General features: G+C 40.6%; 1 protein-coding gene across 1 annotated transcript in view; it reads right to left on the bottom strand.

The window, feature by feature from the left end:
• LOC105521696 (zinc finger protein 618-like) overlaps positions 1 to 14,399 on the bottom strand; it is a 28,735-nt gene that overhangs the window by 3,179 nt on the left and 11,157 nt on the right. Inside the window, 2 exon segments of the mRNA XM_011955975.1 lie at positions 13,064 to 13,127; positions 13,253 to 13,376. Of these exon segments, the coding sequence (XP_011811365.1) occupies positions 13,064 to 13,127; positions 13,253 to 13,376 (188 nt within the window).

Raw genomic sequence — 14,399 nt, forward strand, 5'->3', positions numbered from 1 at the left:
TGTCTCTACTAAAAATACAAAAAAATTAGCCAGGCGTGGTGGTGGTTGCCTGTAGTCCCAGCTACTCGGGAGGCTGAGGCAGGAGAATCGCTTCAACCTGGGAGGCGGAGGTTGCAGTGAGCCAAGATCGCGCCATTGCACTCCAGCCTGGGTAACAGAACGAGACTCTGTCTCAAAAAATAAATAAATATACAAGGAGAATTTGGACAGCCTACACACGTACAGAAGCCCGGATGCACCCAACACAATTTTGTAAAAATCCTAAACCTTGGAGGAAAGTAAGAATCTGACTTCCTGAGTTATCACATTTTAAGTTTAAAATGTCCAGTTTCCAACAAAAACGAATCACAGGGCATACAAGGAAACTGGAAAGCATGCCCTGTTAAAAAGAACTAAGTAAGTGAATATAAAGCGTGCCTGAGAATGCTCAGACATCAGACTCACCAGACAAAAACTTGACCACAATTCTGCAAGATGCACAAGAGCTGAAGGAAGACGCGGACAATGACAGAAAAATGACATACAACCAAATGAGAAAGTCAATGAAGAGATAATACTAAAAAGGAATCCAAAAGAAATTCTGCCAGGCCAAAAGAAAAACTGAGGCCAGGCACAGTGGCTCACACCTGTAATCCTAGCACTTTGGAAGGCAGAGGCAGGTGGATCACCTGAGGTCAGGAGTTCGAGACTAGCCTGGCTAACCTGGTGAAACCCCGTCTCTGTTATAAATACAAAAAAAAAAATTAGTTGGGCATGATGACGGGTGCCTGTAATCACATCTACTCAGGAGGCTGAGGCAGGAGAATCACTTGAACCCAGGAGGTGGAGGTTGCAGTGAGCCGGGATTGCACCATTGCACTCCAGCCTAGGCAACAGAGCGAGACTCTGTCTCAAAAAAAAGAAAGTAAGAAATTCTCCAACTGAAAAGTAGAGTAACTGAAATAAAAATTTACTAGAGAGCTTTAAAAGCAAATTTCACTAACTAGAGAAACACATAGCAAATTTGAAGACAGAACAATTGAAATGATCCAGTGTCCAGAACAGAAACAAAATGGCTGAAGAAAAGCCAACAGATCTTAAGGGACCTGTGGGACACCATGAAGTGGACCAACAACAGTTTGGGAGAATCACAGAATAAGGGGGAAAAAATAATATTTGAAAAAACAGTGAAAATATCCCCAATTTTATTTAAAATGTTAATATAAATATCCAAGATGGGCACAGTGGCTCATGCCTATAAATCTCAGCACATTGAGAGGCTGACATAGGAGATTTCCTTAAGGCGAGGAAATTTGAGATCAGCCTGGGTGAAATAGACCCGGTCTCCACACATACAAAAAACAACTAAAATTAAAATTAAAAATTAGCTGGTGTGGTGGTATGCACCTGTAGTCTCAGCTTCTCAGAAAGCTAAAATGGGAGGACTGCTTGAACCCCTTCAGCCTGGATGACAAAGTAAGGCTTGTTTCAAACATTTTTTTGATTTTTAAAAATTTTTCTAAAAATCCAAGAAGTGCTACAAACTCAAAGTAGGATAAGTTCAAAAAATCTCACCCTAAGACATGTTATCATCAAGCTGTCAAAAGGCAAAGACAGAGAATCTTGAAATAAGCAAGAGAGGCTGGGCGCGGTGGCTCAAGCCTGTAATCCCAGCACTTTGGGAGGCCGAGACAGGGGGATCACGAGGTCAGGAGATCAAGACCATCCTGGCTAACACGGTGAAACCCAGTCTCTACTAAAAAAAATACAAAAACCTAGCCGGGCGAGGTGGCAGGCGCCTGTAGTCTCAGCTACTCGGGAGGCTGAGGCAGGAGAATGGCGTAAACCCCGGAGGCGGAGCTTACAGTGAGCTGAGATACGGCCACTGCTCTCCAGCCTGGGCAACAGAGCGAGACTCCGTCTCAAAAAAAAAAACAAAAAAAGAAATAAGCAAGAGAGAAGCTACTTGTCACATACAGGGAATCCTCAGTCAGACTGTCAGCAGATTTCTCAGCAGAAGCCTTGGAGGCCACAAGGCAGCCAGGGTGACAGATCAGTGCTGAGGGGCAGGGGGAACCTCTCAACTAAGACTCTTAGGTCTGGGTCTAAGGGTTTAAATGTGTTTCTCAAAGTTTGTGTGTTAGAAACTTCAGGCAGAGGTGTCTGAAGGGGAAACCTTAAAAGGATTAATGCCATAATCATGGGGGTGGATTCCGCATCAAAGGACAAATGTGGCCCTCTCTGGCTCTGGTTCTTTCTCATCCTCTTTTGTCCTTTCACCTCCCACCATGAGACGATGCGTGCGAAGGCCTAACGTTCCCAGTCTGTTGTGTTCCATTACAGCAGCACAAAAGAGACTGAGACACTGGCAATTGTTCTTCAAGGGAAAAATCGGGACACTACCAGATAAACAATGGCTAAGGAAATGTGTTATCACTAAACCTGTCCTGCAAGAAAAGCCTGAGAGTTCTTCAGGTTGAAATGAAATAGCACTAGACGGTTAACTCAAAGTCATATGAAGAAATAAAGATCTCAGGTAAAGGTAAAACATGGGCAATTATAAAAGCTAATATTTTGTCATTTCGGTTTGGAACTCCACTTTTTAATGTCCTGTATGATTTTAAGTACAAATGTCTTTTAAAATACTCATCTATGCTGTTAGGCACATAGTGTATAAAGATGCAATCTGTGTCATTAATAACAAAAAGGGGGAGAATGGTGCTGTCCAGAAGCAGACACTTCATATGTTATTGAAGTTGAGTTGCTATAAATTCAAATTAGAGTGGTTTAACATTAGGATGTTGTGTTAGGCCATTCTTGCATTGCTATAGAGAAATACCTGAGACTGGGTAATTTATAAAGAAAAGAGATTCAATTAGTTCACAGTTCTGCAGGCTTTACAGAAAGCATGGTGCTGGCATCTGCTTCTGGGGAGGCCTCAGGAAGCTTTTAATCATGGAAGAAGGCAAAGGGGGAGCAGGCACATAACACAGCCACAGCAGGAGCAACAGGGAGCAAGGGGGACACACCACACTTTACAAAAAGATCTCATGAGGAACAGACTGCACCAAGCCATGAGGAATCCATCCCCATGATCCAGTCACCTCCCACCAGGCACCACCTCCAGCACTGGGAATTATGATTCAACATGAGATATGGGCAGGGACAAGGCCCCACCTCCAGCATCGGGGATTATAATTCATCATGAGATTTGGGCAGGGACAAGGCCCCACCTCCAGCACTGGGAATTGTGATTCATCATGAGATTTGGGCAAGAACAAGGCCCCTCCTCCAGCATCAGGGATTATGATTCAACATGAGATTTGGGCAGGGACAAGTATTCAAACCACATTAGACGTTACATATAATTTCCATGATAGCCACTGAAAAGAACAGCTGCAGCATAGATACACCTATAGAATACAAACAGCAAAATAGCAAAAGTAATTCCTTATCAGTAACTACTTTAAATGTAAATGTATTAAACTCTCTAATCAAAATACAGAGACTGGCTAAATGTAGAAAAAAACATAACCCAACTACAATCCTGGCTACAAGAGACTCACTTTAGATCCAAAGACATAAATGGGCCAAAAGTAAAAGAACAGAAGAGGATACTTCATGTAAATAGTGACCAAAAGAGTGCTGTAATATCCAATTTTTGAAACTATTAAATCAAATATCATTATAAGAGACAAGGAAGGATGTCACATATTTTTAAAGATTAAACATAACAAGTTATGACAATTACAAACATTTAAATACCTAATAACAGGCATTCAAAAGAAATGAAGCAAAAATAGGACAGAATTGAAGGGAGAAATAGGAAGTTCTATAATGCTAACTGGAGACTTCAATACCCACTGTCAATGATAGATAGAACAACTAAGATAAGATGGAAATTGACTGAAATAACACAACACATCAGCTCTACCTAACAGACATGGACAGAACACTCCACCCAACAACAACGGAATCCACATTCTTCTCAAGTTCACATGAAACAGTCTTCAGGATGGACCATGTGAGGCCACAAAACAAGTCTCAATGGATATTAAAAGATATATCAAGTATCTTCTCCAACCACAACAGATTGAAGTTAGAAATCGATACAACTGAAACATTCACAACTATGTGCAAATTCAAGAACAGAATTTACAACAACCAATAGTTCAAAGAGAAATTACAAGAAAAGTTAGAAAACAATTAAGAGATACATGAACACACAGCATTTCCCACAGTGCTCAAAGGGAAGTTTGTAAGTTTTAAATGCCTACATTAAAAAGAAGAAAAACATTAAATTAATAACCTAACTTTAAGCCATAAGGAAATGTAAAACAAGAGCAAACTAAACCCAGGGCTAGCAAAAAAGAGAAATAAGAGAGACTGAAATGAAGATGAATAAAATAGAGAATATTATTATTATTATTATTATTTTTTTTTTTTGAGATGGAGTCTTGCTCTGTCACCCAGGCTGGAGTGCAGTGGCCGGATCTCAGCTCACTGCAAGCTCCGCCTCCCGGGTTTACGCCATTCTCCTGCCTCAACCTCCCGAGTAGCTGGGACTACAGGCGCCCGCCACCTCGCCCAGCTAGTTTTTTCTATTTTTTAGTAGAGACGGGGTTTCACTGTGCTAGCCAGGATGGTCTCGATCTCCTGACCTCGTGATCCGCCCGTCTCGGCCTCCCAAAGTGCTGGGATTACAGGCTTGAGCCACCGCGCCCGGCCGAGAATATTATTAAAATAGAGAAAAATCAATACAATCAAACAGTTGGTTCTTTGAAGATATTAGCAAAACAGACAAACTATTAGCTGGAGTAAGACTTCCAAAAAGATATAAGACAAAAATACCTATAATTGGAAATAAATGTGGAGACATTACTATTGACTTTACATCATATAAAGAATAATAACAACACTATAAATTCGCTGTAGTGCAACAAATTAGATAACTTAGAAGAAATGGACAAATACCCTGAAACACCCAAATCACCTAAACTGACCTACAAAAATAAACAGAAAATCTCAAGAGACTTTTAACCAGAGACTGAATCAGTAATGACACAAGTCCCGACAAAAAATAATCCTAGATCAGATGGCTTCACTGATGAATCCTATCAAACACTTAAAAAAGAATTAACACCAATCCTCCTCAAACTCTTCTAAAAGATTGAAGAGGAGGAAAACTCTTCCCAATTTATTGTATGAGGCCACAATTAATCTGATACTAAAGCCCAACAAAGACCTCACAGGAAAAAAAAATTATAGACCAGTATCCCTCAAGAACATACAAGAAAGAAACCTCAATAACCAGCAAATCAAATTGAACAGCATGTAAGAAAAGTATTCAACATAACCAAGTGGGATATATTCCAGGAATAACAATGTGGTTCAACATAAGAAAGCCAATAAACATAATAAATCACATTAATAAAACTATATGATCACCTTAAACAATGCAAAAAAAAAGCATTTGACAAAATCCAGCCCCTTTTTATAATAGAAACTCTCAGAAAACTAGAAATAGAAGGGAAATTCCTAAACATGATAATGGGTATTTTTTTTAACCCACGGCTAACATCATACTGAATGGTAAAGATGGAAAGCTATCCCTGTAAGATTAGAAACAAGAAATGATGCCCAATTGCTGCTATTAAACAGTGTACTGGGAATCAGACAGCTATTAGAAGGGAAAGAAATAAAAGGCATGCACATTGGAAAGAGGTAGAAGTATCTCTCTGCAGATTACATCATCCTGTATGAATAAAATCCCAAAGAATCCACAAGAGAGCTACTGGAGCTAGAAAATCAATTCAACCTTGAAGGGCACAAGATCAGTACACAGAAATCAGACGTTTCTAAACACCAATAATATAAAATCTAAAATATAAATTAAGAAAGTGATTTCACTTGTAACAGCATCTAGAAAATTAAGTATTGTGGATAAATTTAGTCAAGGAAGCAAAAGACATGCTGAAAACTACAAAACACTGTTAAAAGAAAGAAAACCCTAAACAATGGACAGGCATCCATCCCGTGTGCTTATGAAGACTTCATCCTTCACAACGCTGAATTTCACAACAACTTCATGGATATGGCAACAAAAGCACAGGTAGCAAAATAAAAAATAGATAATAACTCTACATACTACATCGTAATTAAAAACTTTTGCAGATAAAAGACTAATACCAAGAAAGTGAAAGACAACCTACAGAATGAAATAAGATATTTGTAAATCATGTATCTGTTAAGGAATTAATATCCAGATGATATCAAGAACTCTACAATTCAACAACAAAAAGCCAAACAACTCAGTTAAAAAGTGAGCAAAGGACTTCAATGAACAGCCCCCCCCAAGGAAGTCACACAAACGATAAGTACGTGTAAAGATGTTCACCGTCACCAGTCATCAGGGAAATGCTGATCCAAACCACAATGGGGTACCCCCACTTCACACCTATTAGGATAACTATAATAAAAAGAAGGGGGTAAAAGTGTCAGTTGGGATGTGGAGAAGCTGGAACCCTGCGGTTTTGCTGGTGGATGGAAACTGGTGCAGCTGCTGTAGAAAACGGCATGGCAGCTAGTTTTTAAATTTTTTTGTAGAGACAGGGTCCTGCTATGTTGCCCAGGCTGGTCTCAAACTCCTGGCATCAAGCAACCCTCATGCCTCCGCCTCCCAAGGTACTGCGATTACAGGAGTGAGCCGTCATGCCTGGTCCAGGTTAAATACTTTCTTAGGAGATGGACTAGAAATGGATCCTCAGAAATTATGTTTTTACTCACACATGAAGAATTCCAATAGCCAAAAATGTTTAGAACTCAATCAGAACTTGAGAACTTCTTTCAGCACGTGCTACATGATTCAATGACTAGGATTCTGCTTCAATCAAGTTATTTTATAGTTATCCAAGTATTTCTTTTGTTTTTCTACTAAGTTTTAAGCATATCTACATATGACCTACACCACCAAGCAGCACACCTATCACTGAGAAGGCTCCTGACCATTCTCTCATTTGAAACAACCTGACCAAGATTCCCCAACAATTTGTGAGACTCAACCATATTCAAATTAAATACAGTTTTCAATAGTCATTTATCACATAGCTGCTGTACTATAGCAGAACAAGATCTTAGCCCAAAATTAAGTCACCACAGATTGACCTATTTATAAAGTTTATCAACAATCACATTTTGACAAAAATCAAAACTAATAGATGCTATCTCTCTTCTGTTTTTCCTTTTGTGAGATAGGTTCTCACTCTGTCACTGCAGCCTCAACCTCCTAGGCCCAAGTGATCCTCCTGCCTAAGCCTCCCAAATAGCTGGGACTATAGCCATGCTGTGTGTGTGTGTGTGTGTGTGTGTGTAGAGACAGGGTCTCTCAGGCTGTCTTGAACTCCTGGGCTCAAGCAATCCCCCTGCCTTATCCTACCAAACTGCTAGAATTACAGGTATGAGCCACCATGCCTGGCCTGTTATCTCTTTCTTATTCCTAATTTGCTACCTCCAACTGGCTAAGGGCTGGAAATCCATTAACTAAATATATTAAAATTACAAAACGCTGCACTGTTGCCCACCCATACACATCAATGATTACACACATGTCCAAGTATCTACAGCCCAGCACTGGGAGGAAAACCCATGGACTCTGGAACACTCATCCTGGCTGCCTGAGAACATGGCTTTGTATTTTATGTCTACGTAACTGCCTCCCCTGGTTAATTACAAATTCTTGAAACTGCCCAATAGGCAACTTCTAGATAAGTGTGCATTTCTGTCCATAATAAAGTACTACACTGTGGAATACAATTACTGTAATAGGAGTTCAGATCAGTTAATGTGGTCTAGAATGATTAAAAAGTAACCCAAGACATGACCTAAGTCTGGCAAGATGGTTCTAATTTGGATTAGGGACAGAAGGGAAAAAAATGTAGAAAATAAATGAGATAGATAACATGGGACCAGATGACACAGTACCTTAAGAACTATTAATTTGAAACATAGAGACATAGAGAATATTATACACAAAAAAGCCACCGTAACAAGATTAATCTGCTGGTTTCAAGCATGACAGAGTAGCGAGACACTGTCGATGGGGCAATGAATTAGATGTGGTAATTAGCACCTTGGACTTGAATTGGTGTAAATGAAATAAACAAGAAAGAACAAATCTTTAAGGCACAGGCTTGAGGCTGTACTGACAGGATTTAGGCCTTCTGAACCTCATCTCCCTTAAGGTGACAATCCTGTCTCTCACTGCTTGAGTCCACTCACAGAATTCTGTGAGGATGGAACGACTGTCTCCATAGCACACACACTCCTTCCAAATAGTAAACCCCATTCTACAGTCGTGAGTCTTACGTGACTAACAAAGGGCATAATGAATAGGTAAGGGTCAGAAATGACGACCAAGTTTCAAGCACAGAAAAAATGGGGTGCTATTAACCAAGAGAAAAAAATAGAAACAATGAAAAACAAATATGCTTGAGCGAGGTAAAAGGTCTGTTTGCTTTTTATTTAATGACTTGATGTTGAGCCAAGGAATTTTCCACATGAATGATCTAAACGCAAGACATTAAATATTTCAATGTAAGAAAATTATGGGAAAGAAACTTACAAACATACAGAAACATTATTGGTAGTAATTTTTATACTTTTTCTATAGTTTTCAGATGTCAACAGCAATTGTTTCTTTGGAAATAAACTGATATCATACAAACACAAAAGACTCCTTATTCCCTTTCATAGGACGTCTAAGGAAAAAGCATAACTTACTCTGTCAGGAGCTGGAAATACCACTCACAATTTTCTGCCATTTCTTTCTCAATTATCCAAGTACTAGAAGGAAATGGCATGATCTGTGTGCCTTCTACTACCTCCAGTAACTACAGAATTACCTGAAAAATACAGTTAATGGAGCAATGTCCAATCTGAGCAATCTAATACAATAACTGCATCCTTCTCATCAAAATATTCCTTTATGTAAACCTAATACTTAGCATTCATATGACAAACTGCACAATTTGCCCAGAGAGAAAATATGCAACAGCAAGAGGCAACAATAAACATGATAAACTGCTACCATATGAGAGAATTCACGTCTAATTCTCGATGTCTGGGTAGAACACAATCATTGATAACATTCAGCCCAAGAAACACCGACTGTGGTATTTCTAATAACACCAATTTACTCAGGTATCATTAAAAATTCTTTTGAAAAGTTTTAGACTTGAGGGAGTGGAAGGGTTAATACATAGTGAATCATACCAAAGAAATAATTTTTTAAAGATAAAGTCAAACTTAGAATTTAAGAACAAAAGAACCATTTCAGTACTTACTAGTCCCAGGGAGACAAATAAACTGGCCCACTTATAAGGGAGAACTGCTTCCTCAGGCTCTTTGTGAGTTGTTTCAGAAGAGTGTGAGCCATGGGAAATCCAAGAGCTGTTAGGTTCTGATTGAAACTTAGAGTTTAAACTGCGGTTTTCATTTGCCTGTTGAAAGAATATCTTGACTGTATTAATCTTTTAAATTAAAGTTGAACATTTTGAAGGGGAAACTGTAGGGAGCAGGCAATGTCTGCCTCACTGAATAACGCAGGCAGTCAATGTAGAAGGAATTTGAGAAATGCCCACCGTCACATGAGTGTAATCAATGTTTCCCAGAGGCTTCAGCAGTGGCACTGAACCCAGCTCTGAAGGGTTGTCAGGGAACAGGATGTTCACAGGGCTTGATGTCTCATCCCAGATGACTGACTGATAACAAAGGGGAAAGGCTACTTTCACAGAGAGATGTCTAGCCAACTCCACCTTAGCCAAAATTACCTAATACAGCATCACAAATCACAGGACAGACAGACTCAAACGTCTCCTGGTGTGAGGCAATGAGAAGCACACCATGCTGCCCATGTTTAATCTGAATCCACTCATGAGGAAACTGTTTAATGTGTATTCTTGCAAAAAGGTTTAATCCAGTCTAGTCAAGGCGAGGGAGCAATCAGATGTATCTAGATTGCGAGTCACTCTGAAAACCAAAGAGCCTAGATTTTACAAAACATTTCATGTCGTGAAAGAATGACTCCAAATTAAAAGAGAATACAGAAATATGACAACCAAAGGCGAGGTTAATCTCTGATTAAATTGTGGCTCTAAAACAATAAAAATAAAGGACATTTGGGAGATAATCAAGTAAATTTCAATGTAGATGGCACAGTAATTTAAATTATTATATCAAAGTTAGATAATAGAATTGTGATTATGGAGAAAGATGTCCTGATTCACAAGAGATAGATGCTGAAGTGTTGTGGCAAAATGTCATGTTCTCTGCAATTTACTTTCAAGTGATTCAGGGAAGAAAGTATGAAGACAGAAAAAATGCAAAGATGGCAAACACTAGCAACTGGTAAATCTGGGTGAAGGATCTGTAAATCTCCATTGTGTTAGCCTTTGAATTTTCTGTAGGTTGAGGGAGAGGTAGGAAGAAGGAAGAAAAGGCAGGCATTCCTCATCAATTCATACCTGGAAAAAATGGAGTCCAAAGAAAACCAGAGGCTTAAATTTCATGTGAACATCCAATGAGAACAATAGTGATTTTCTAATGTCAAATTCCGGAAAAGCCACAAAGACTGGAACATTCCTGACTAGGAGCACTTGCAGGTAATGTCCAATCTTTTTCTGGAGGCTCCAGTCCTTCTAGATCTTCATATGGTTAATTCCATCCCTCCTGGAATTGCCAGTTGTTCAAAATAATCCTTTAAATGGCGATCATCAAACATTTCATCATCAATATCATCATCTATTAATAAAACTTAGGAAAATTTAGGACACACTTTAAAGTGTTGACTAAACAATAATTTGTAATAAAAACGCCTGGTAAAACGTAAGTGAGTCAATGAACTATATGATTTTGTTTTTATATTTGACATGAGAAAACTTCCCAATTATAACTCATTATGAAAATAGTATTTAACCTCTTTGAGAGGACAGGAAAGATTGTGCCATGTTATCAAAAGTTAGGATGTGCCTGGGCACAGTGGCTCATGCCTGTAATCCCAACACTTTGGGAAGCCGAGGTGGGTGGATCACCTGAGGTCAGGAGTTCAAGACCAGCTTGGCCAACGTGGTGAAACCCTGTCTCTACTAAAAATATAAAAACTAGCCAGGCGTGGTGGCATATGTCTGTAATCCCAGCTACCCAGGAGGCTGAAGCAGGAAAATCACTTGAACCCGGGAGGCAGAGGTGGCGGGGAGCCGAGATCATGCCACTGCACTCCAGCCTCAATGACAAAGTGAGACTCTATCTCAAAAAAAAAAAAAGAATGTGATAAATGTGGCATCATAAATAAATGGGAAGAGAGCAGCAGGGTCTTCAGAAAATGAGAGCCTGTCATAAGGAGAAGTAAAAGGAAGAAAGAGAAGAACCAAGAAAGAGAGAGCGGGAGGGAGAGAGGGAGGGAGGGAGGGCAGGGGTGAGGGAGGGAAGGAGGGCAGTGGGGCGGGAGGGCGAGAAAGAGAACTCTGCAGGGGTTTTCGATGTTGTAACACCCAGCTCCGCAAGGTCAAGATAAAACAAGAACTCTCAATCAGTCATGGTCTTCTAAGCTGCCACTGCCTTTTTAGTGGTTAATTTTGCAATTAAGTCTCAACAACACTCGTCACCTCGACTTAGCAATTTCACCTCCAAGAATCTAGCATACTAAAACAATCAAAGATCAAATACATTCAGGTCAGTAATTCTTTAGCCACAATTACACAATCCTAAAAAGTCTGAAAAATCCTTTGGCAGCAAAACCTGTCCTCAATGGAGTTGGTGCTACTTATAGTTTCTATTTATCCCACTCAACTCATCAGACTGACCTTCAAAGTCCTGCATAACTTGGCCCCAGCCTACTTTTCTGGGCTTATTTACCAGTGCAGCCTCCTACAGGTGCTGTAAACCTGCCACACAAAACCCCTGGCTGTCCCCCAAACACAGCCCATGTTCCTCACCACAGTGCCATCACTGAAGCCACTGCTGCTTCCTGACAGCTCCTCCTCCTCCTACATACAAGGCCTGGCAGACCCCATCCTCCTTCCAGAAAGCATCAGAGATACCTGCCTCAATCAGAGTTAATTTCTCACCCCCATGATTCCCAGGTACATTCTGGTACTGCTGGATGTAAGTAACCCAACCTCACATTCAGCTCTGTATCTGCTCTTTGCACCTGGCTGAAGTCTCAGAGAGCAGAGGCTAAATACTTCACGGCTCCCTAAATTTCTAAACACAGTGCTATATACTGATTGGCACCTCTAGGTGACTACTTTGCACCCTAACGATAATAAACTGAGTGAAACTGTATCAGGTTTAATATACAGAAAAAAATTCTGGAATTCCATCACTTAATAGGAGTGGTCATTTGAGTGCCAGCAGGAAGGAAGAAAAGGGGGAAAAAACCAAAACGTTGTGGCATTATAGCTACTGCAACAGAAAACGAGAATCAAACGGAGTGGCAAGGTGAAGACCAGGGAAATGCGGGTGACTACAGGACCACAAGAATCTTCCAAGCCTGTCGATAATGCAAGTTTCTCATTTTCTAATCAGCTAGTGTGGCCGACGTCACTGTTTGGAGTATTGTCTTCAAAATGTTTTCCAGCATCAAGCACGACAATCTAAGTGCTGGGATTATAAGTCAGAGCCTGAGCCACTGTGCCCAGACATTACTAGTTCTATATGTGAATATATGCACAGAATATAAACTATTAAAAAACATTAAAAATACTATGTCTGAATGGAACTTACTGTACTATGGATTTCTTAAAAACTAAGGTAAAAGTCATTAAGAAACGTCATTAAGAAAACGATACAAAGCATAAAAGAACATCTGTCAAAATGACAAAAACTCCAAAACGAGTGGCCAAAGATCCAAAAAAAGCAATAAAACAATTGAAAAATTACTTGAGCAAAACATGGAAACTATGGTGATGCAATGACAGCTTCTGTCTTAAAAATAAACAGGTTGATGTAAGAATTTTTTTTTAATTAAAGTATATTAAACTGCAGAGGAAGGTTTATCCCCAATACTCGCACGATCCAGAGGGCTGACGGTCCAGGGAAATCTACCGAGGTTCGGCCCTTCCAGAGGTTCACAGACAGAGGTTGGAGGGTCACTGAGGGGCACAGAGGCGGAGGGAGGGGGGCTCCCTGGGGTGGGTGTGCAGGTCTCAGAGGGCTCCTCGGGCCCTGGAAGGTGGCCTTGGGCCCCTGGCCTCCCCAGAGTCTATCCACAGGGCACTGAGGCCTGTGTGCTGCTCTCTGCTGAGGAGGTTGTCTGTGCCAGAGTGTCTATAAATGTCCTGCAGGAGGCACTGAGCCCAGGCATGCACACGGGCGCCTTCAGGGGGCTGGACCTCCAGATACTGAAACACAAAGAGGGAGGGGGGAGGTTCAAGGATCAACAGGCAGAGTCTCACACCCCCGGGTCCTGGGAGGAGCAGGAGGTCTGATGACACAGGGTGGGGTGGTGACCTGCCCCTCCACCCAGACCCTACATGCCATCCAGACAGAAGAGCTGCATGTTGAATGTGCGCCACTTCCTGAAGCATGTCATTGTTATCGCCCAATAAGACGTGATCCTTCCAACATCCCCACCACCCTGTGTATGCATTTTCATTTAAAAGTCATTAATGCTTTGGTAAAACATACATTTCACTCAATACATTCCAGCATAAAAAGATTACAGAAACCACTGTTTTAAAGAGTGAAGAACAGGGTGTGTGTATACATAAACATACATATACACACATATATATAAAATACACAAAAAAACACACATTCATATTATGGAATGAGACCACCACTTCTCCTGCTGTCCTTCCCAATTTCTTTCCCACCTCCCCTTTTCCCTCATTTATAAGACAGGAGAAAAAGGAGAAAGCAAAACGTTGGAAAGAAACAGAAGATAAATAGCTAGACGACCTTGGCGCCACCACCTGGCCCTGGTGGTTAAAATAATAATAATAATATTAACCCCTGACCAAAACTACTTGTGTCATCTGTAAATTCCAGACATGGTATGAAAAAACACTGTAAAAAGTTTTGTTCTGTTAGCTGATGGATGTAGCCCCCAGTTACATTCCCCATGCTTGCTCCATCTATCACGACCCTTTCACATGGACCCCTTAAAGTTGTAAGCTCTTAAAAGGGCCAAGAATTTCTTTTTCAGGGATCTCTGCTTTTAAGACGCAAGTTGGCTGATGCTCCCGGCCAAATAAACTTCTTCCTTCTTTAATCCCGTGTCTGGGCCGGGCGCGGTGGCTCAGGCCTGTAATCCCAGCACTTTGGGAGGCTGAGACGGGCAGATCACGAGGTCAAGAGATCGAGACCATCCTGGCTAACATGGTGAAACCCCATCTCTACTAAAAAAATACAAAAAACTAGCC

The sequence above is a fragment of the Colobus angolensis genome, unplaced genomic scaffold (genome assembly GCF_000951035.1).
Source record: "Colobus angolensis palliatus isolate OR3802 unplaced genomic scaffold, Cang.pa_1.0 Scaffold404, whole genome shotgun sequence".
NCBI classification, from domain to species: Eukaryota; Metazoa; Chordata; class Mammalia; order Primates; family Cercopithecidae; genus Colobus; species Colobus angolensis.